The sequence below is a fragment of the Colletotrichum truncatum genome (assembly GCF_014235925.2).
Source record: "Colletotrichum truncatum strain CMES1059 chromosome Unknown Contig_0001, whole genome shotgun sequence".
Lineage (NCBI taxonomy): Eukaryota > Fungi > Ascomycota > Sordariomycetes > Glomerellales > Glomerellaceae > Colletotrichum > Colletotrichum truncatum.
The window spans coordinates 352,850-376,628 of record NW_027222398.1 but is presented as its reverse complement, the minus strand read 5'-3'; the positions used below and the strand labels follow the sequence as shown (position 1 = coordinate 376,628).

Sequence of the window (23,779 nt, the reverse complement as noted above, 5' to 3'; positions counted from 1 at the left end):
TTCATGTTAGGGTTGCTAAAACTTGAAAGAATCTCACAAGAAACACATGCGCGTGCAGAAAAACGGCTATGATGAAGAAATCAACGTCACTCACATGGATGAGCGAATCTACGGGTGTACCGAGAACACCGAGCCTCATCCTATGCATTACTCAAGGTGGCGGGACTCTTTCTGTTTTGAGACATGACTTGTGAACTTTAAGGCTGGCCAAGCTGGCTCTTTAAGTGGGCTTGATTCGATGGTGGCTTGCTTCAGTTGGCTTTGTCAACCTCAAATATGATGGCATTAGGAAAGTGTCCTAGGTCCGCCGAGAAAAGAGGAGGTTACAGTCCGGGACTTCGCCGCTATCTTTGATCATCTGGCTGTTCTTATTCCCGTACACCTGTAGGTTCAAAGTCTGCTCTTGAAGGACCAGAAGACTCTTGGGACGGGCACAACGAGAGGTGTTGATTGGATGACGGGTTGATAGAGGGACACGGAGAGGCCTGTGTGCGGTTGAGACTTGTGAAAGTTCTAGGGAGATGGGGCAGCGTTTCATTTGAAGGTTGGGGAATATCTCCGATGGTGAGCGAAAGCCGACCGAGGGGGATTCTGAGGAGAAGTGAAACCTTAGGGCGTGCGGGAGAATGAATGAGTGGCTCACTGAGCTTGCGTTGCTCAACGTGATGGTGGGAAGAGGGCATCGGATGATAGGCACTCTCTGGTTACGTTGGGGAGATGGGCATCGGCTCAGCAGGCCTGCTTAAAGAAGGCTGGCTGGATCGAACGACAGTCAGAAGCGGTATCCCTCCAGTTGGCGGATGTTGCCAAGGGAAAGAGGAGCATTTGTTGGTTGATATCCACCGACCCTTGGGTAGAATGCCCGACATGGAACGGGGCTGGCTTTCACCGCATCGCGGGCGGCAACTCGGCGGTGGGAACCAAGCATGCTTGGGCTGTAACATCGCTGCAGGTCCAAGCCAGGATGGGCAAGGGCCTGTTGCAAAAGATGAGGCTATTGGACAGCAGCGTCTTCAGTAGCTGCAGTAGCTGCAGCTGCGGGTTCTCGCTGGTGATCCTCCAAACAATTTTTTTGCTTTTCGACTCGGGGAAGCATTATTTTTTAGTTCTCTGCGTTGAACATGTATGACTGGCGAATAGTAGTCAGCTGTATACTGACCATGTGGATTTGCTGTTTTTCTTGCCATAGGTCATGATGTACGCCTTTTGCCAGGGACAAGGTTCCATGGATAAGGCACACGGTTGCGTAAGTAGTAGCGTTTAGCGTTTATGCATGCTGTGTACTTGGACAGCTTGAGATACAATCAAGCTGCCAGGGACATACCGTAATGTGTTTGAAGACATCAATCATTAGATCAGTAGCATTGGCGAGAGAAGTTAAGAAGGGCAGCCACACCTTGGTTTGAAGACCGCCCCCATGCTGGCGCCCCCATTATCCCATGCTACTGCTGCTCAGGCACTGCTTTAGATGGGAGGCAGGCAGGATTCAACTCGAACCCGGGTGTTTTCGCTAGATGCGCTTAGCAACATTTTGTTGACGCGCCACCACGTTGGCCGGTTGGCCCTCTCCCTTTTACCTCAAGGTAAGACAGATCTGAAAGGCTCAAACTGAGGTCATCCCTTGTTTGATTTTGTCCGGTCTCCCTCGAAAGGAGTCGTCGGCCGGATAACCACTGGCTAGTGGGCCCGTTACGGCTAGAGCATCGGTTTCCTCGTCCACGGGGACAAAGCGAGGAATGCAGCCAGCACAGCATACACAAACTATCCCGTCAGCGGGCCTCAATCCCCGCACAGGGCAAACGCCGTGCATTTTCTAGGGTCGTTTCTAGCGCAACTTTCCGATGCTGTTTGGGCTTGGCTTGACTTAGGATTTACCGCTATGCTCCAAGCCAAAAGGACTTCACAGCATCCACCGCCCTGTATGGGATAAGCGCGGTGGGAGGACTCCTCTCCCCTGACGCGTCGTTGAGCTATCCGCTGATGGTGTCAGCCGTAGCCCTGGCGAAAGTGTTGTCGAGTCTGCGTGTCCCAGTTGGGTTGAGACTGGCAGACAAGCGACGCATGGGTTTGCGGGTGGCTGGATAGACGATTGTCATATAACGAACGATGATGCACCGGGCGCCGGACTTTCGCAATAGTTCGGGTCTGGGGACAAGGAAAATGTTTGAGAGGAAAGGAGGTCGCAATAAATTGAGACTGAGATTGAGCACGCACAAGGCGAGACGAAACGAGACGAGACGAATACGGCGTGGGTTCTTCAACAAGGACATATATCTTGTAGGCGAGGATACGGATGACCACAATTGTTGCAGCGGTGGTAAACGGACAAGGAATGTACATAGCGAACACTTAAAGTGGGCGGCTGATAGGTGAGTCGAGAGGAAAAGAGTTAGGGATAAGAAGATCGTACTGCAAAATTGGGACTGCTGGGGGGACGTTGTAGGAGACCCAAAGCAGAAGTCGGCTCCGGTACATGCGAAATTGGTGGGAAATTGGGGGTGACGAGAGGTACTATGATCTTTTTCCCGCTCCTTTCTTGGCAGCAAGATATCCACTATCACTGGTCAAGCTACTCCACCAGAGGTGTCGGTAAGGCAAGCACCGATCAAGGAAGGAGGTACCTTTTCTTGCGTTCCTGGCTCTGGTGGAGGTCCTGTACGGTACGTACTGGACTTGTTGTCCAGGTCCAGAACCTCAGGCACTTTCCGTACTGGCCGGTCGTTTTCCTTTTTTTCCCCCCCTTCCCTCCTTCCTTTGTAGTAGTTCAAACGCCGCTGCCATTTAGTGGCCTGTGCTCTAAGTGTACAAAACTGCTCAGGCCAGTAGCATAAGGTAGTCAGATTAGTGCGAGTCTTCCTGTGCACCACCCATTTTCAGCAAGAAGTAAATTCGGGCGGCCCCCGAGCCAGCAACGGCCGTTCCGTTTGGCGTCCTATTTACATTTCAACCCAATGAGAATCAATTGGGATTCCTATGATAGGGAACGGCTTGTTGCTTGGGCACAGTTGGTGTTTGTTCCTCTGTTTTCCCCTCAACCAGGATCGTGCCAAGTTCAAGCTCCTTTCCACTCGCTGAACCATTCAACGCCAGGCCCCTCGTCCATTGAAATTAGATCTAATCCCCCCCTCGACGGATGGCGGCCTGCCACCCACACGTTCGTGTTTCTTTTTCGCTCTCCCACTGTTCACTTTCCCAAACCTGGCCCTGGCACACCTAGACCTGGACCTGCACCTGGACCTGGACCTTGACAGTGACCCGGACCTGATCTGACCCCTTCCCCTTCCATCATCCGTCGTCCCCCTTCTCCCACTGAAAGTGAAGTGTGGGCCACGGTGAACGATACATGCAATTTTGGCTTTTGGGAAGTTGAGGCGTCGCTTGTAATTTCACCTGGGCCGTTGACGACACCCTTTGACGAAGTGCCTCTTTTGCTGCCTTCTCCCTCCCTTTTTTTTCTCTCTTTTTCCTCTTTTCCTTTCCCTTCCCTCTCCGGCTCCTCCCCCCCAATCGCAACTCCTCGCCACGACAAGCTTCGACTGGAGACGATTCAACGGCAATCCGACAACGGCGAGATACGACTCAGCCATCGCACCGCCTCCCTTTTGTTCGCCCCGAACAAGACATTCCACCCAACGCAACGACTACCGGAAATAGGAACTTGGATTGGCCATCATTTGTTTTATTGTTTTTATTTTTCGAGGGAAACAATCGACAACAGGCGTCTACAGAGAAACACCAGCACACCCAGGACAACAGCGTGTGTGTGAAAAGGCCAACTGGGTCAAGGAAGAGACGGACAGGCATCTAGCAACCAGTGAGTAAGAACCAGGAAGGCTGAGCAGTGTATGCCTTTTGTATCCGTACTGTTGCGGGTTGCACAACTCGAAAACGAGTGGATGGATACTTTCTCTGCCTGCACCACGCTCAGCACAAACACACCCCCCCTGCACCGTTATTCCCTGCACCCTAGAAGATTTCAGCTTCGGCCTCAGGCCACGGCTCTGGCGACTCGTGTGTGCCCAGCTCAGCCCGGCCCGGCACCGAGCCAACAACACCGCTCAGCGCCAGTAGCACCACCTGCCAAACTGCACCACTTCGCTCCATTTGCACTGCACCGCCGGCAGTGGACCACTCAACCAGGCGTCAATCTGCCAGTAGCAGGCCATGAACCCCCAAAGCCTAGCAGCCCAGCCCGGTCCAGCCCATCCCGTTCCCTTCGCACTCCCCGTGCAGTGCATGTGGTCCGGGGGCGGATTACCCACTGTAATCACTCGTCTGCGGCTGCCATCCGTCCCTCTGCCCCAAAATCCATCCATTCTCTCCCCCATTCATCCTTCCTTTCAAAACCTCTCCCAGCAACCACACACACCACACACCCATCCCATTCCGTCGAACTGATTTCGCCTCCCGAAAAAGTCGGCCCAAATGGGCTTACGGACACCTTCATAGATAGCTGACTGCGTCTCGAACATTATTCAGATATCTTTTTTTTTGTTCCCTTGTCCAATCCATCGGAGCGAAACGACACCGACTTTCGAGATCGATTGAACCGACATCCCTCAACGCCTGACCTCCCTCGACACGTCAGTCCGTAATAGGACCAAGCTTCGACGCGATGGCTTCCTCGTCGAGCAACGTCGTTGGCGTGCATTACCGTGTTGGAAAGAAGATTGGAGAGGGATCCTTTGGTGTCATTTTCGAAGGCACCAATCTCCTGAATAACCAGCAGGTAGCCATCAAATTTGTACGTTGCCGATCTCGCTCTTTTAGCTGCCTCGCTGCAGCTATCTTCATCAACTCGATTGACTGACTCCAAATCCACATAGGAACCGCGTAAAAGTGATGCTCCTCAATTGCGAGATGAGTATCGCACGTACAAGATTCTCGTAGGATGCCGTGAGTATACACCTAACTTCTTCGCTTAACCATTGCTAACCTTCTTCAAGCTGGTATCCCTAATGTCTACTACTTCGGACAGGAGGGTCTCCACAACATCCTAGTTATCGACCTGCTCGGTCCCTCCCTTGAAGATCTCTTCGACCACTGTGGTAGAAGGTTCACGATAAAGACCGTCGTCATGGTTGCCAAGCAGATGGTATGTGGGCCCACGGCAATAATTGGGAGGGCGAGAATAAACTGACCTGCGTTCCAGTTGTCAAGGGTGCAAACCATCCACGAGAAGAACCTTATCTACCGCGACATCAAGCCCGATAACTTCCTGATTGGCAGGCCAGGCACCAAGGCTGCTAACGTCATTCACGTTGTGGATTTCGGCATGGCGAAGCAATACCGCGACCCCAAGACGAAGCAACACATCCCCTACCGCGAGCGAAAATCACTGTCCGGTACTGCCAGATACATGAGTATCAACACCCACTTAGGCCGTGAACAGTCCCGACGCGACGATCTCGAGGCCCTCGGTCACGTTTTCATGTACTTTCTGCGGGGTGGCCTTCCTTGGCAAGGTCTGAAGGCTGCAACTAATAAGCAGAAGTACGAGAAGATTGGAGAGAAGAAGCAGACAACCCCTATCAAGGACCTCTGCGAAGGCTTTCCCGAGGAGTTCAACAAGTACCTGACGTACGTCCGTAACCTTGGTTTTGAAGACACTCCCGACTACGACTACCTCCGCGAGCTCTTCACTCAGGCCCTGAAGAATACTGGTGAGGTTGAAGACGGCGAGTACGACTGGATGAAGATTTCCAAGGACTCGGGCAAGGGATGGGATGCGATGAAAGGCCACAACCCCGGATACCTGCACAACCCAAATGCTCGACCCGGCCCGTCTCAGATGGAACTGCACAGCGGCCATCGGGGCGGTGCTGCAACCCCTCACAACCAGGCACAGAATCTTACTGTCAGCCGTTTAAACGCCGCGCAACCCCCGCCTCCTTCTCCGATCAAGCAGATGGCGAAGTCGAGAGGTCAGCCAAACGCCCCAGGCGCATTGAACGCGCAACGGGGCAGCGGAGCCGGGGGTCTTCGGGACATGGCCACCCCCACCGGCTCAACTCAGGCCCAGTTTCAGAACAGCAACCGCAACCTTCCTCAGAACGTCCCTCAGCAGGCCCCGATGAACCAACAGCAGGCCCAGTCTAATGGACGTCCTGCTGAGCCGCAGCCGACGGGCTTCCAGAAGTTCATGAAGGTGCTGTGCTGCGGTATGTGATCTACAGAGTTGGTTCATGTTTGGTCACGTTGCTAACTAAAATCGCAGGTTAGGAACTTAAACTATGCTCTTGTTCGTGTTGCGAATGGGACAGCAAAAACAGCTGTCCGTCTACTATATAGCTGCCCACTGGACAACCACAGGCCAGGCGTCGGATCGATGTATGAATAATCTCAGGCGGCCACACCTGAGGCGGTTGACGACTCTGGCAACCTCGCCACTCCCCTATGTCCGCCATTCTTCATCTCTTTCCGACGATTCATTTTCTCCTCCGAGCTACACTTTTTTCCGCATGACGACAACGGAGTAGCACAGAGCATCACTGGCTATTCCGGGATAATGACGAACACACAAGCCTTTCTTTCTGGTTTTCTCTTCACCCGCGCAATGACGTCCTTCTTTTTTCGGGACTGTTCTGGGGCATATTAAAATCACTGGCATGGAACTCTCGACTTGGGGATTGGGACCTTCTTTATTTAAGAACTTTCTGTTTCTGAGGAGAGAAACAAAAAACATACAACTTGATAATGTACAGCGCAGCACGGCGCAAGGTGGTTGCGGGGGTTTAGCATTGGGTCAGGGTTCTGCGGCACGTTTTCGTTAAGTTGATAATAGGGCTGGCCGTGCAGGGGCAGCTTGAGGCGAACGCGATGTTGGGGAGGTCGATGACGATGGGGTTGTGAAGCTAAAGGAGAGTTGTGTGGAGGCTGATAGACAGAAGAGGGATACAATGGACATGAAACTTTAAACCACTTGAACATATAAAGATTGACATCATTCTTGGGTATCGCTCTCGCCGTAATGTGACTTGCAGGTACATCACGAACTTGTTTGCTTGTTGGTGATGGCCAGGAGACTGATGTTGGGCTAGCGTGGCGCAAGAACATCCATCGGTTCTAGTCCCCAGCTCTAATGTTGAAGAATGTTCAGCGCTGAAAGTCGCAATGGTGAAGCCAAGAATACACCATTCCATTAAGTACCTTCCGGTAAATGAAAGGGCCTAAATCTTCAGTATTAGGTTGTAACTGTTGCTGTGGATCAAAGCTGTCTGGTGGCATTTGTAGTGCTTTTTCCAATCGCCACAATTGTTTTTAATGGCAATAGTAACAGCCTAGAATTTCAAGATTGAAAGCTCTGAAGTACTGCCTCGGTCACGATGCTCCGTTGTGTTATAGGAGTAAGTGATTTATGGCGGTCTGGTGACCTTCGAAAGCCATGTAATTGTTAGTGTATGCTTTCGAGAGGGGACCGAGGTCCTTAAGACACCAGAAAGGCAGGAAAGAAAGCACATGGAATACTATTGACGATTGCCGTTCAAGCACTCATCTCCTTACTGCCCGGAGAATATCTCGAGATAAACCACTGCCGTCCGCATTTGCTTCAACACCACTTGAGGGTCACACTGGCAACATGCTCAGGAGTGTGGTTCTGATGTGAAGAGCGAGTTCCTTATAGTGGCGTTGTTTTGCACGGCGAGGAATATTTAATCGTCCTACTATATAGACAGCAAGTGGGCTTTAGTCCGCTCACCGTTGATGGTTTTTGTCGGTAAGCTCCACCAGCCGTTGGCCATATTCCTAGTCTTTTAAGTCCATTATGAGCTGTAGTTAGCAGACGGAGCAGGGGATGTATTCAAAAGAGAAGGACGAGACGTCTATTTCGGGAGCCGTACGGCGCTTGTGGTCGTGAGATGTCACCAATGCGGTAGCCACGATTTCGCCAACTCACCGACTGCTGTCCGCGTCGTCTGCTCCATTTTACTCTCCTCGCGTTGATCCATCGTCATCGTATTCATTCCTGGTAGTATTTCGTTTGTAGCCGGAAATAACCTCTGTGGTAGCCGGGATGCCTTGATAATCCCGTATCCATGTTTGAGCAGAATTGTGGGTTTGGTGGGACTTGGCGAACTCTCTTCTATGATATTTGTATTGCGTACAAGCGGGAAATTTGGCCTGGCCTGGCCGATACTCATGCTAGTGTAGCGATGTATCTCGGTCTTGTCGAGAAAAAAGATCCGAGATTGGGTGAGGCTGGCCCCCGCCCAGTTACAACGGAGACAGAAGGTAAATGAGAGGAATAAAGGCGTGGACAGGCCTACCGTTACTCCTTGAACATGATCAACCTCGAGCTATGATGTAAGTAGCCCAACGTCATAGCCAAGAATGGGGTACTTGAATACATTGTGTCTCTATTGTAGTCCATAAGTGACGTCGAGCCCGTGGACCATTTATTTTCTTTCTTTCCATACCTACCAGTCCAGTTTATGTGTATTTTGTAAGCCTTGAAGAGTATAAGCCTGGTAAAGAATGGTAGTTGATCTTCATCTCAGAGACTTGGCGATCTATCTGGCTAATGGCCAAGCCTCCCTACAACTGGCCAATATTCCACTCTCTCGGTAGCAGTGACCCCTATTCAAAGTACTGATGAATTCGATATGTATGTGGCCCCGGCTCGCGTCTCCGGCAATAGCAGAACCGCAAGATGCCCATCTCCCTGTTCAAGGCCCATTACCGCAGCATTAAGCCATTTCCAGGGAGTTGCCTTCATTCGAGAATGACGGGACAGGGAGCTTGGAATACTCCCATGGAGCTCGGTCGTTACTAGATAAGGAAAGGGCGGTGTGCGGGTCGGTGTTGAGCGAAATGAGGCGGCAAGGGCCTTGGTACTAAGGGCTGTGTTGTTGAGATTCCCTCTCGTAAACTCGGGGGGAAAGCAGTGCTCCTGAACACAAATTGTGCAAAGTATGGTAGGAATAGATGTTATTATCCATCATACAAAACGCATGCAATTCTAGTTTTGGTGACGTCTACAGCATTGTTCTCCCGCCAGGTAACAACTCGGAGCATAAGGAACAGGTTTATTGGCAGCATTTTCCCTTACAAAGCAAAGGTATTGAAGGCTCGTTACGTACGTCATCCTAGGATGGAAGTTGAACAAGGACCTAGCGGCTTTTCAAGGCCGGCCGCCAATGCAACAGTTCTCTGACTTCCTTGCAAAGATCTTGCGTTGTATAGACCCCCCCCCCCTCAACCCAGGTGTGTCCGACGTTCTGTAGGTCACTAACACGACCTAAAAAACAATCTATCTTTCTGGCCCTCTCTCCCCCCATATCTCTATTTCACCTCTTACAATATCAAGAATTATAGCGTCAACTCAAGTTCACTACCATCGGTAACTTCGCGTGTGACTGGAACATGAGTGGTCATGCTATCCCGATAGTTAGACACAGGAATAATGACTTTCATTTTACTAAAGGAAGTCATCTCATTCGAAAAAAAGAAAAAAAAAAACAAACATATAAGACACGGGCTGGTTCAACTAGGTTAGGGCTAGGAAGGAGAATGAGTCATTAGACTAGGTGTTCTCGAAGAATGAGTCGGAAGAGTTAAGTACACTATATGAGCAGCTTCCCGTATCGCTTTGTAGAACTTCAAGTAATACTAGAATTGGCATGGCCAACAGGCAGATTCGAGGTAAGCAGCTACAAATTGGGAAAAGCCTCAGGTGGAGTAGGGTTTGGACAGGGCGCTATCCTACTTCATACTAGAAATGGGCCGCAACTGCCATCTCCTCGTCCCTGTCACTCCAAACGTGAGCTTCATCTTGAGTAGCATTTTAGATAAAAGACGACATACGTCTGAAATCTGGCTTGATTGATATAGTAACTTTCTACGAAAGCCAAACCCCCTACGTGGCGCCAAACCATTCGTGTTGGATCTTGCTTTACCACAGCTCTAGCCATGACAAGTCAAAGTCTCCTGGTATCATAGCCAGCTCTTCTTTAGTCAAAGAGAAAGCAGCATGAAGAGGCAATAAAGCTAGTGGAGTGGTCCGATGACCTTAATTCTAGAGCTAGACAACATATGAGAGTAGTGGTGTGAAAATCTTCAGATAAAGCCAGTTTGTCAGAAGTGTGGCAATGCCTTTCACTAGAACTTACCATTGATGTTTCCTGGAGAGGACTAACCATCTTAAACGCTTATCCCGTTGGTAAATTTATGCTGCGAAAATGTTTCCTATTTCCCCTGGGTAGCTCTCTAAAGTGGTGCCTCATGGTTTACTTCTGCAAACAAATATCGATTTCATAGCGCCGTACGTCAGCTTTTTTTGCACATTACTGGCTATGGACGCCTTATTGATCAATGGAAAATGTCTCCAGATAATCTTCTGCTAACTTTTTCTATTTCATCGTATAATGTTAGTCCTCGGGCAGCTTGATTACGTTAAGTTCTGACGCCAGGTTAACATTCTATAAAAGTATCTGACAACGAGAATGATTAACACCCAGTAGCTTTTTTCACCCCTTTTTTACTTACAGAATTGCTTGGAAAGGACAATAAAAGGAACAGGATTGATTTCTTTCCTGTCCCAAGTATGCACTGGATATTAGAGATCGGCAGCCAATACTGAGCGAAACACTCTATTCCTAGGACTTTATTTCTCACCACTGTTATGCTCACTGCCAAGGCATAGCTACAGGCGATCGATAAGCAACAACTAAACGACGATGTGAAATCGATAAAACACCGGTGATGACTTGAGCTAACAGGACTGACTGGAAGTATAAAAGTTCGAGACAAAATTCCCGAGCCCTACACCGACACACGCTCTGAGGGAGACATTTGCCTCCTGGATTAGGATTTACCTAAACTGATTGACATTATGGTATAATCCAGGACAGCATGCAGTGAATTCCTGCGCTAACTTTGTCAGAGATTAACTCTCTTGAAACTATATTATTGCAAGCAAATGCTGGAAAAAGAGACCAGTCAGGGACTTGGGTTTTGGACATATGCTTCGTTGACCGAGCTTCGCTTTAGTAGCTACAGATAGTATGTATATCATTACAAGTCCGGTTCCCCAGCCGAGCCAGTATGAGCACGTGATTGAGAGCATTGAAATACCTCTCTCCCTCTCCTGGCATGATTTATACCAAGGTCTTTTGACCCCTCCAAACTCCCGCATGCTCTGGTAAACCAAATATTTCCTGTTTTTCTCTTTACGTAAGCTTTTGCTTGATGAAGAAAGACCGCAGATGCGACAGTTGCCAAGTGCAAGTGACACCGAGAACGACAAGCTGGATGATCATCCATCTAATGACACGGGCGTTGGTGGACTCAGACTGGTCACGGAACTCGGCTTCGCGTTCCTGTTGGTTTGTTAGCGACATGACACTTGCAAAGGCAGCTGCTGTGATCGGTGCGCCGCAGAAAAGATCAATCTGCAAGTTCCAAGCCATACTCGGAACTGGAAAGGGAGACGTACACGTTGGAAGACTTGTTCTCTGCGGATATCCTGAAGACGGGCGTTAAGATCCTTGACACGAGAGGCAATGTCCTCGAGCTTGCTCTTGTCGGAGCTCACAATCTCGCTACTCTCACCAATGGCGAGGTCGAGCGACAGGCGAATACCACCGTTGTGGGAGTGCTGAGAGAGCCAGCCGGCGCGGCCAGAGGTGGAGGACGGGGTGAAGCAGATCATGTGGTCGCCAGCGTCGGCGGCCGTGAAGGTGAAGCGGCCAGAGGCAGAACCGCGCTGAGAGACAACACGGTGGTCGTTGTCGAAGGTTTCCTACGAAATAAATATGATTAGTTCCAGGCCCTAATTGGAGCAAGTGTTTTTACACAGGCACAATCTACAGGATCTAAGCTACGATATAGCTTGGTGGGTACCATGCAGAATCAGGGGGTAGCTCACATCGACAGAAATGTAGATGCTGAGGCCATCGTGCTTGGCCCACTGGTTGAGCCGATCATCCCACTCCTCAGCAGTGTAGTGGCCGACGACAAGCGTATCCTTAGGGAGCTCTTCGTAGAAACACTTCGGCGAGGTGCCGTCAATGTAGAAGTAAAGCGCCTGCGCGACGGCGCTCATCGAGAGCAAGGGGAGAAACGACCTCATCTTGTACAACGGTATGAATCGAATTGTGGAAGGGAAGATTAACCGATTCGTTGGTGACGGGAGTTCTCTCGACTTCGTGGTCTTTGACCGTTGACCTCTGGATTCGGGGCTCGAGGGAAGGCGTGGAGTTGGAGATGCTCTCGTCTCGAACAGGTAGCGCCAGATCAACCAGTTCCTAGTGCCCACATTAAAGTCCCAAGATGCGCGGGAAGCTGCCACGTTCGAAAAAATGGCGGTTGACAGGGGTGGCATGGACCACAAAGAGGTGGGTCACGTGCGGCCTCGACAGAGAGGCTGCGCGCTCGAAAATGCGACTTCGCGTCTATAGTTTGGAAAGTTGCTGCTTTTGGGAGGGCCTCTGTCGCCATCGATCAATCAACACCATTTTCAATTCCCCCCGAGTTAACGCACCCCGATACCACGACAAATACCATTTTAATAACGAAAAAAGTTCTGCGAAAATTTTGATACCCGTTTCCTTGATGCATGCGTTCTGATCGCCGATAAACTGATGCGACTGAGCATACCTCTCGCCGTCAAATTACTACAAAAAAACATAAAACCACTTCAACCGGCCGGCATTCGCTGAACGAACCTTTCTCGAATTCTTCGCTTTTAACAGCTGCAAATATGACATCTTCCGACGTGCGAGACGTTCTCAACCTGCCCGACAGTCATGCGGGGCCCCGGCCAGCCAAGAAGCAAAAGACGACCGCTCCACGACCGAACCTCAAGGGTCTCGCCCGAGAGGTCCAGAACCTAGGCGGTGACAATCCTATCGCCATCGTTCCTGAGGTTTCGATATTCAAGAAGCGGCGGTTCGCGAGCAGGAAGCCTGCGTCGAAATGGGAACTCAAGTCATTCACGAACTCGGCGCGTGGTGACAGCGGCGCAATGGTATTAAAGCATTGGCGGAGGAAGACAACAGAATCCGAAAATGGGGCTACTATGGCACAGGGCGATGCAGAGATGAAAGATGCCGACGGCGATCAAGCGGACAAACCTGAAGACTCGGCTTTTGCTAAGTACAACGTCGAGGTGGATGTACCACAGTATAGCGAGGACCAGTATCGGACAAACCTACAGAGCGACGATTGGACAAAGGAGGAAACAGATTACCTGCTTGGGCTGGTTAAAGACTTCGACCTGCGTTGGCCGATAATCTGGGACCGCTACGACTATGTGCCGGAGGCTATCAACGGCGAGGCATCGGCGGATGGGGATGAGAGTAAGGCCATCATCCCTGTACCGAAGCCGCGAACAATGGAAGATCTGAAGGCGCGATACTATGAAGTTGCGGCGAAAATGATGGCGGTTCAGAAACCTGTTCAGTACATGACACAACCCGAGTACACCTTGCACGAGCTTATGGCCAACTTCAACCCTAACCAGGAGAAACTGCGCAAGGACTTCGCCAATAATGCCCTCACACGGTCAAAGGAGGAGGCCAAGGAGGAGGAATCATTATTGCTGGAGATCAAGCGGATACTTGCGCGCAGCGATCGTTTCAATGAGGAGCGTCGCGAGCTGTACAACCGGCTGGACTACCCTCACACTGACCAGGATATCAGTGCGTTCAAGTCCAGTGCAGGCTTGCAGACTCTGCTACAGAACCTGATGAACGCCGACAAGTCCAAGAAACGCAAGTCTCTCATGGCAGCCGATGGCGTGAGCCCCGCCACGCCTGCAGGTCAGCAAGCGGCGGCATCAGACAACGCCAATCGCCGTGAAAGCATCGCTGCCGCCGCCGCTGCACCACCCGAAAAGCATCACAAAGAGCCTGCCAGCAGCACGGCTCAAACGCCAACGGCACCGGCAGGCGGCAAGAAGGGCCAGCAGCAGCAGGAGCGCCGCAAGCTCTCAGAGGCCGAGTTGCACGTTTATGGTGTTACACATCATGATCGCCTGTCCAGCGGACCGACCTTCCGCTACGAGAAGATCAACAAGCTGTTTACGCATAAGTCTAATCAACAACAGTTGCGTATCATGAATACGCTCAATGAGCTGGACATTCCGCCGCGGCTTGTTATGCCTACTGCCGCGGTAACGGCTCAGTATGAGTTGCTTCTTGGCGCGGTCAACAGTCTTCTGGACGCTAGGAAGGTGACGGACAAGATCGATGCCGAGATTAAGGTTGAACTAGCCAAGAAGGCTGAAAGAGAGAAGCTGAATGCGCCACCAGAGCCAGAGCCAGCTGCAGAGAGCAAGGAAGGCCAAGACGAGAGCAAAGCCGCAGAGAAGGAAGATGACAAGCCTGCGGAAAGTGAGAAGAAGGCAGAAGCCGCGGCTACTGAGCCTACCAAGACGGATAAGCCAAAAACGAACGGGGAAGAGGCCAGTGCCGAGTCACCTCCGGCCACCAACGGGGAGGAGAACGCTGATGTTCCGGACGCTGCGGAAGAGGGCAAGGGCAACGTAGAAAAAGAAAAGGAGAAGTCGGGCCGGCCAGGGAGCAGCGGGGCGTCACACAAACGAAGCGCAAGTGTTCTGAGTGGTGGTGGCGGGATTGACGACAAGAGCGCAAAAAGGCAGAAAAAGTAACGAAGTATCTTCAAAGTACCACCTGACATCAGATACTTTTTGTTTCTATGCGCTGTGACGAAGCACTCGAGACACGTCTAATCACAGACAGGGGCATCGCCTGTGAACAGACTTGGTGATTGAGGGGCGGTCGTTGTGACTAGAACACACCCTGAGCTGGCGCGATTGCAGGTGAACGCCAGTTGAGAACTGCATGATTAGTCCGACTCTGTGTTGGGATGTTTTGTAAAAATAGACCTATCCAAGGGTAAGGGCAGAGGGAGAATCGCTCGCCTCTAGATCTGATGACAAGAATAGAAACTTGAAACGACATAATGAGAGAATTTGCTACTCCCTACCTGGTGCTGCGTGACGTGAGTGATATGGGCAGGGGTTTCTTTGGCTGATGGCCCTTGTCTCCATGAACAAGGTAGTAACGAGGTAAATCGTTATGAAACAAACGACCGAGATAACGTCCAGAGCGGCAGAATAGGGGTCGCTACATGTGTGTGAACGGACGGGGTGATACAAGGAACGGATGAGACGGGAAAGAAGTTACTCTAGTGGTCCCGCGCTTAGGTAGACATGCGCGCACATGAAAGTCATCCTGTGAGATGATGCCAGTGGGTGCCGGGAATTTGAATATCCAGAGGTGAAAAAAAAAAAAAAAAAAGGACCGTCCCCTCTCATCCCTAGCGACACGAGATTACGGCGCGGGGTTTCGATAGATAAGATGTTCCCTGGAGCGGGAAAGCATTGAGGTTAGCACCGCGGGACATGACGTCCCATTAAGCAAGATGCAGCTCATCGGCGGCTGCAGGTGAGGCTGCCAGCTTATTTTAGCAACGGCAGCTAAATTTATCAACCACGGAGAGCGGCTACGTTGGGCTAGGTGCCGCATGCTTGTAAGTACCCGGCTGTTGATTCCCTTGTCGGTGGGTTTTCGGGAATATGGATTTCCCAATACGGTGGATAGCTGGGTTTCACAGGAGATTCCCGGATCTGTGGTTCTGCATCATCAAGACTGTTGAATAGCCCAATGACAGTAGGCCGACTGGACAAACCTGGTGAATGTGCCCTGTTTGACGCCTCGTCCAGGCAGCTCTGCTTTCAGGGTCGTCTTCTGTGGCCACGGAGGGGTGAGGCTTGGAGGCGCCTACAGATGGCCGCGTATTTGCCCATCTCAAGATCTTGTTCTGCAAGATGGGAGGGGTTCGTGGGGGAAGGTAGCAGGACGAGGACGACAAGCGTAACGCCGGAGGGTCTCGTTGGTTGAACGCCCTCGCGGCTGTCATGGGTTGTGAAGATCTGAAGATCATAACGCAGCCTACAACTGGGTGTTCCGTTCTCGAGTCCTGGTTGCTGCCACTCGGCGCATACAGGACCTGGCGGCTAGGTGAAGTGAAAGTTCGGTGGAAGGGAAGATCGCCAATCTCAACCAAGGCTACGGGGAGGACAAGTGTCGTACCCGGTAGTTATTAATAGGATCCAAACATGACGATGCTGCAGAGATTGCGGGATGGTAATCTTCATGCGGATGAGAAAGGTTCCAGGAGGACGGACTGAGGTCGAGTTGAGGTCGTTCGTAGATGTAGAAAGCGCTTAGTGGGCGCTTAGTGGGAAGCGAGCAACGCCATTGGTTGGAGGCCGGACTGACAGCAGATTCGCGTGACAGAACAGCGGTGTCGTGCATTAACGGGGAATTCTATGATCCAAGTTTAGAAACAAAATTTTTTGCAAGAGAATAAAAAGACCTAGCTTTCAAAGTTGAAATCATTGCGTGTTAGATTTGCCGATGATAGGTAACGGTAGTAACGCTTGAGCGATGCCGTCGGTTGAGGGAGAAAGATACCCTGTCCCTGTGTATCATTCCTTGCCAATCCGGGGCACGGGCTGGGATGCTTATGTGAGAGGGATGTGTAGTCACGTGGATTTGAAGCTACTTACATAAGTGGTGTGTCGCTGCAAAGTGCAAAACTGAAACAATGGAATCGTACCTTGGGGGTTAGGAATCACCTGACAACACAAAGCCAGCCATGGTTAAGACTGCTGATAACTATTGAATCATCGTAATGAAAATGTAATCGCGAAAGTCGAGTGGCTGGATGGCAGACGACAGGCTTGGTGCAACCGAAGGGGGTGAGAAAAGCAAGCCGAAGCTACTTGAAGCAGATGCTCTCCACTAAAGTGGTCAAAAGTCCCACCGTCACAGTTATAGGTACGTAGCTAAGTTGCCTGTTCCTGGTGTACCGCGTGGACACACCCTGCTCAGCTAGTGTCCGGATGGTGGAGGCAACTGTGGACATGTCTTCAGGGCCACCGTCCCCCTGACAGCGCGCTTGGAACTGGCTCTAAGCGGTCTCGCTAGCCCCCAAGTTGCGCCTGTCACCCGCAACAACGTCAAAAGCGTCTCGGGGGCGTAGAATAATCGCGAGTGACAGCGAGAAACCAACGACAGATCCTGCCGACTGTTGTCGCCAATACCTTGCAGGGTGCTTGTATGCGACCCCACTTGAACTGCCATGTCCCTCTTCTCCTCCTATAATTTTTTTCCCCTTTTCACTTCCTTTTCCCCTCTCATTTCCTCTAACGACTGAACCGAAGAAATTTGCGTGCTGGTTTTTTTTTTTTCTTTTTTCGTTATGTTTTTATTTTAAGTGGAAAAATACCCGCCATGAATATACATGGCAAGGTAGACTGAGGAAGACGTCGCTTGTCTGGTGAGACGCCTTAGCTTGGCCTCCTGTGATTCCTTGTTTAGTGGAGTGGGGGAAAGGCAGGGACGCCGACCTGAGGCAATAGGTAGCCATGGCAGACACGGGACCGAGGCGAAATGTGTCCTTGACTTTCAAAGTCTTTGCTGTTTTGACAGTGCTTGTAGTGTTGGTGATGGCCATTGTTGGTGCCGATGGCCTCAGGCGTTACCGACCTGTACTTCCTTCTCCGCGATGGCAGTTTCTTTTTTCAGCAATTGATCCGCAGCCATGCCGGTTTTTGAAGGACCTCCACCAACGACAGCTGCTACTCCTGTCATCACCAACATACACCTACCTACGCACCCACACCCACAATCCACACCCGCATATACACACCTCATCCCCGTCTGGTACTGTTTGACCAACCACCCGGTCTAGATCGTCAAAGTCGGCGTCGGTTGTATGTGAAAATTCCGGAATAGGCCGCCACCCACACGCTGAGTACACCTGTATCAGTCATCACGGACCAGGAATAGCAACATCGTGCATTAGATCGGATGGACTAGACGGTCTTCGCGGATAACGGACCTATTCATGACCCAACGGCATCCGATCCGGCGACTATGTTTTCTCTAGCCATCGCCCTCGCCGAGTTCGACTCGAACCACAGTCCATACAAGCTCCCTCATCGTTACTGGCCACACGCACACACATACACACACCACATAACCTTGCCCCAAGGGTATGCAACCGGCTATCACCTTCATTTACCCTCATCACACCTCCCCAACCGACTTCGTCTGTAGTGTTTTTCTACAACTAAAGACCATTCCAACTCTGCCCCAAATCTCCAGTCAAAATACTTCTAGATTTCCAGCAATGCTTGATCAATTCTACTTGCGGCTCTACTCTAGTGATGACATAATACCACCAAGGAAGAGAAGAAGAGAAAGGAAAATGAGCAAGGGTTGTATTTCTCGACTTTGGTCCTTTCGAATTTACTGTAGACCCACCCTTTTCTTCGTTCTTCCATCTTGGCCTCGCATCCTCGCAAATGTTCAATACCCCTGTAACCTCGGCCCCCGAGGTCACTTCATTTGATTGTCTCCCCTCCCCGCCCACCACCGTCGCCCACGCCATGCTACGCTGCATATGAAGGTACGCTGCATTCATTTGCAACTCGCCAACCCTGTTGCTTGCCATGCCATATCAACCCGGATCTTACAGGATGATGCCCAGACACCAGGCGCTGGAGCAATGTTCAGTATTCAATTTTCTTTTGTTTGTCGCCGTCATGTTGTATTCAACCTGATGCCCCACTCCGCGGATGTCATTCCGCATTTGTCTGATCTTTCGATACAACACAGACGAACAACCAGACACGGCCCGGAGAGGGGATCCCCATCCGGCAGATACAAGGGCTGAGGCCGCACTCCATCGCCTGCTCATACACACTTTTTTGCCTGCCACTTCTTGCTTTATCAGCAGTCCTTCCGGCTCGATGAAACGAGCTTCCTTCAGTCTCTGGTCGTCTCATTACCGAAGCAGCCATGGCGATGGTTTGTGGTCTCCACCACAGCCAAGATTACAAGTCTCCGACCAATCGATCGGAGGCAACCGACACGATGTCAAGCCGGGTGCGACATGATACGTAACGCACCGACTATGAGTGAACCTCAGAGATTGCTGATGTTGATTCGCTGTGGCCGCGCACGCCAGCACGGCGTCTACTGTAATACCTAATTTGGGCAACATTCAACATGTTTCTAATACGGACACGGGGAGCAAATGCTATCTCACCTTTACAGTCAGACCTGGACATCTTGGCACCCAAGTTCGACTGGATACCTATAAGGTATACGTCAAATATTATGCGCAATAGACGGTGAAGGAGGTGTGCGCTTGTGCGTCTGAGTGTGACAAGGTGTCAGCACTTGTGCAAGAATCGCGATAGCCGCATGAAATGTTTGCAAAGTATGCAGCCTGCATCACATCGCTTATGGCACTCGGGCTGACTGTGATTGAATCATGGCCTCCACAGTCGAGTCTCGCTGTGCCCTTCACATCTGAGTAAACCGAAGACAACAGGATAGAACCATCGATTCAGCCCGTCTTGGTGGTTGCCAGGGTTAGACAACCAGAAAGTGGGCAAGCTGCTTCGCTCAAGAAAGACTTGACCGTCTCGTCACAGACCTGTCCTGAACCCTTTCCTCCAAACCCATCTGGGCCTTCCTGTTGGCTGCAACTCACCTCATGGCGAGCCAATCAGCCTGAGAAGGTCGCCTGGGTGCCATTACAGTGGGTGGGCGTGTGGGTCACGGCGGTAAAGACACCCGAGTGGAGGGCGACACTGGAACTGGAACTGGAACTGGAACTGGAGCGGGTGTGCGAACAGATGGCGAGGCGGTCGGTTGGGCTACTGGCTTCGGCTCACTGTAGCGTCTGTCACCGATCCATACTGTTATCCAGCAGAGCCTGGTTGAGACTTTGGCGCTTTCTCTTTTCGTTCCCCACCTCAAACACACGCCCCGCAACAAGCGCTACGCCAGAATAAGGGAGTTGAATGGTGCAAAAAAAAAAAAAAAAAAAACCACTTTGACCGCCGTCGGAGCCGACGATACACTTGCCTAACTTCATGACGCCTTATCTGTACATTCGCGACGTAGAGACGAGACTAGACAAGCGGATCGGTCCCGGGCAAAACTGGGGTAATAAAGTCTACCAACAACGCATTCTGAAAGTGTCATTACGAGTTGTAATCCCTACCCAAGGTTGGAGGGCTAAAAATATCCACCTTGGGCTACATCCTGGTCCATCGTTATCGGAAGATTAACGTTTTTGTTTCATCCCCTGACCCATCAGAGGAACGAGAGCAAAATTTGGAGACTGCCAGAACCAGAATCTGTACCCGACGGTGCTGCATTGCATTGTTGAAAGGGAGGTACATCTCGCAGTATTGAGTCGAGTATCTCTAACGCGGCCCGCGCCATATCCCTACGCACACAAGTCTGTATCCATTACGGGAAAGAGTCTATGCATACCAATTTGAACATCGCAGAGGACGCCAGAATGAGACTGGTGCAGGGTGAGCATATTAGTTGCCGTGAATTGTGGCGGGCGCACGGGAGCTGACAATGAGATGTGGTGGTGCAGTGGGCAGAATATCCTCCTGCTGATGGGGGAAAAAAAAAATCGTCGACAGGGAGATGACACCTGGTCTAAGTTGCCCATTATAATTTCAGACGAAAGCCTGTGACGTTGCGCTTGGAGCTGCGCCAGGCTGACTGACTGGGCTGGCTCTGCTGAAGAACGGAGTTCAGAGCCGAGACATGGCTCAGAGCGAGCCCGAAAATGGGACTGTCTCCTCTCTAATCTCACACCAACAGTGACCGTTGACCAAAAGAAAAAAAAAAAAAAACCTGCTTCAGTGAGTGCACTGCCGCGTTTGCCAACGAAGTGGCGGCTGGGAGACACGGGTCGACGCGGCGTTAATACGAGACCCAGCGATGCTAATCAGACAAGCCCAGCTGCTTGACGTTGACAGCAAAGGCGTCGCACTTGTTTGGGGATTTTTAACTGCCACTTGACCACTTGGATTTAGGGTGACTTCGCTAGATGTTAGACGCGGACCAGGAGGAGGTGGGATTGGAGTAGGAGGCGAGCGGGCCGTCGACCTGAACGGCACAGGGTCCTCCGTTTCCAATCTTCTCCAACTGTATCTTTCATTGGTTGCAACCGTGATCAACCGCGTCCATCGGCAATGCTCAACAGCTCATCAGCTCAAGGCCCTGCACCTCATGTCCGTCCAATCTGGTCTGGTTGGCGGCATCCCTCCTAGTCTGTCAATTACAAGGAATCCTGATTACAACACTGCTCACCCACCCATGTGTAGTCTGGCCGAGCACACTGGCAGAAAATTATGTCGCGGATGTCAATGGCTGCCTCCGAAACGCCCACAGCACCGCTGTATCCGTAGCCTCACGAATGGATGCCAGTGGTGAAAACAGGGCCCTGTTTGACAGGGAATTCCCGCGTGGGCAAATGCTATTTCTGAAGGTTGGGGTGGATGAAAGGACCAAAGGTTCGACCTGGGTCGCTTCGGTACCTATGTTGGTCGTCTCTGGTCCGGAAGACGGCTAGGATCCTTGATCGAGTCAGGTGGAGTGAATCACACAGGTCTCGGTGTTTCTTTTGTTCGCCTTGCTGAGCGTATCAAAGCTGTTTCCTGCCAGACCTGAGTAACGTGGAAGACCCTTGCCGCTATATCTCTGTAGCACGGCACACAGCAGTTACACAGACAGAGAGCGTGCACATGCATACACCCACACACACACAACCCTTACTACCCTGAGATCCCGGCCAAACAGCGGCCAAAAGGGTTGCAAAAATGGTCAGCCTTTTTAAGAGGGAGACAAGTAGTAAACAGTGTAACGTCAGGGGCGGGTAGCGTTTCCGGATGCGCGAGGAACTTTCTTGGTGAACCGCGAAGGTGTCTGAAGCGTCTTACTTAGACGACCCTCAGTCGGTTGCACCAAAACTGAGGTGGGAGGGGTAGCTAACAGACGATTTGCTGACCAGTTTGCCAGGGAGGGTATGCTAGGAGACCAAATGACAAGTGACATGGGCGGCGGGATGCAGTCCGGCGACGCCAGGCTTTTTTAGAAGGGGAGGGGGAGCGTGGGCGCTGGGCCCGAGTCCTTGCTTTTAGCGACAGGCTATTGGGGGGGGGAGAGAGAGAAAAAGGGTTCGGCGGCTCTTGTCGCGGGCAGTCGCTTGTTTGCTGCCCCAAAAATTCAACGAATTGTAAATGACGGGGATCCACGGCCGCCGTGACAAAGCGGGGGCCAAAAAAAGACGTGCCGTGCGCCTACAGCGTCTTTGCACCCTCATACGTAGTAGAGGGTGATGGACCACTCCTATCGAGATTGATGAGCAACTTTCACGTGGCAGCAGTCATGGCGAGAATGGATAGATCGTGGTTATGTCAATTAAATGTGTGCGTGCGTGTGCATGCCTACACGCACGATACACATCTGTGCTCCGACATACGCCATATCACACACACGTCACAGGAGGAGCATGGCCAGTGAGGTCTGTGAGATGAGGATGTGGCAGCTCAGGGCTTGATGTCGCCAATCGGCCAGGCACGAGCTTTAGGCGCGTATCAGGTCCGAGTAAATGTGTGTCGTGGTGAGAGGGGAAGAATACTATTCTAACTACAGGTTGCCGGTAATACCACGAGACGGGGAGGTGAGACTTGGGCAACGCGTTAATTCCTTGCCACTTGGAATGCGACCTGCCAAACAGGATGACAGCTCGATCTGTGTTTCCCTCCTGAACAGAATGAGGAGAGCGGGAGGGTACTAGGAGAAGATGGATGGAGAAATGGAAGATGCGGAGGCGATGATGATGCGAACGGCACAAACGCGCACCAGCAACGGCGGCGTATGTCAGTTCAGGGCAGGCCAGGTCGGTCGGTTACAGTCTACTAGTACCATCAACTCTCAGTTCAGGAGTTTTTACGGCGTACAGGCGGGAACAACAAAATGCGGGCTGCAGAAAGGTCTTGGGGTTCACGCCCCCTCCATTCCTCGCTGGTGTTCTGTCGACACGCCCCCTCCTTTCTGCATGCCATCCCCCTTGTTCATGCCTCGCTGGTGGATCCAGTACTAGGAGGCGACGACAAACACAGGTGGTTACTGGTAACGGTATCGCGCAAGTATCTAATGGCGGTCGAGTACCTGTGAGAAGCGCCATGCCGCTCCAATATTGTTCGAGTGTTTCCCGAGCTTGGCGATGAAGAACGAGGGGTGGGGGGGATTGGACGATGGGCCTTCATTCATGGACTATGGGCAGTAGACACGGAATAACCCTCCCACATGCCTCTTAGCAACAACATCCAACAAGTACTACGCCGTAGAGGGTATTCTCAATGTAAATTTTGGGCAGGGAGTAGGACATCTGCGGGAGAGCGATGGAGAGACCAGGACCAGGACCAGGACTGGGGCCAGAAGAAGACGGGATGAGGAGTCCTGAGAACTTCGAGAAACGGAGATGGGTACAGGATACAAAAGTAATGAAGCACCCGCCGAGACCCTCGTCTCGTCCCTGTTACCCCGGGAGGCATTCCACATTCCCTTGCAATTCTGGTCGCGCACCCACGTAATTCGAACCCTTCCGTTCCGCCTCGAATCTGAGCTGAGCCGGCGGGAGAGCAAAAGAAAAAAGAAAAAAAAAAAAAAAAGAAGAGAGGAGAGAGAGGAATAAGAGAGAAGGGGGAAAAAAAAGAAAGGGACCGCTTCTACGTTTAACGGTAGCCCTTGACTGTTTCTCTCTCTCGCCTACAGATTGAGCCAGTCCAATCCTATTCAGGCTCTTCTTTCCACAGCTACGGAATACCTTGTCTCGAGTACCTGACCTCGAGTAGACGCTTTTAAGCGTATCTTACTGTTGGCTTTGTCGAGTACCTTGGTCCGATTAGATACCAAGGCTC

General features: G+C 51.3%; 4 protein-coding genes across 4 annotated transcripts; 2 read left to right on the top strand and 2 right to left on the bottom strand.

The window, feature by feature from the left end:
• Window positions 1-704: 704 nt before the first annotated feature.
• Window positions 705-944, bottom strand: CTRU02_200094 (uncharacterized protein; the record flags this gene model as incomplete). Its single annotated transcript, XM_036723212.1, has 1 exon — window positions 705-944. One exon carries the CDS (start codon window positions 942-944, stop codon window positions 705-707), a length of 240 nt encoding a protein of 79 aa, XP_036585001.1.
• A 3,671-nt stretch (window positions 945-4,615) lies between these two features.
• On the top strand, window positions 4,616-6,222 carry CTRU02_200093 (casein kinase i; the record flags this gene model as incomplete). The annotated part of the gene is made up of 5 exons (XM_036723211.1): window positions 4,616-4,744; window positions 4,827-4,896; window positions 4,947-5,095; window positions 5,153-6,161; window positions 6,218-6,222. The coding sequence occupies 5 exons, from the start codon at window positions 4,616-4,618 to the stop codon at window positions 6,220-6,222; spliced, it is 1,362 nt and encodes a 453-aa protein (XP_036585000.1).
• Window positions 6,223-11,168: 4,946 nt separating this feature from the next.
• Window positions 11,169-12,070, bottom strand: CTRU02_200092 (endosomal cargo receptor; the record flags this gene model as incomplete). Its single annotated transcript, XM_036723210.1, has 3 exons — window positions 11,169-11,318; window positions 11,435-11,740; window positions 11,867-12,070. 3 exons carry the CDS (start codon window positions 12,068-12,070, stop codon window positions 11,169-11,171), a joined length of 660 nt encoding a protein of 219 aa, XP_036584999.1.
• Window positions 12,071-12,700: 630 nt separating this feature from the next.
• Window positions 12,701-14,611, top strand: CTRU02_200091 (swr1-complex protein 4; the record flags this gene model as incomplete). The annotated part of the gene is made up of 1 exon (XM_036723209.1): window positions 12,701-14,611. The coding sequence occupies one exon, from the start codon at window positions 12,701-12,703 to the stop codon at window positions 14,609-14,611; it is 1,911 nt and encodes a 636-aa protein (XP_036584998.1).
• Between the last annotated feature and the right edge of the window lie 9,168 nt (window positions 14,612-23,779).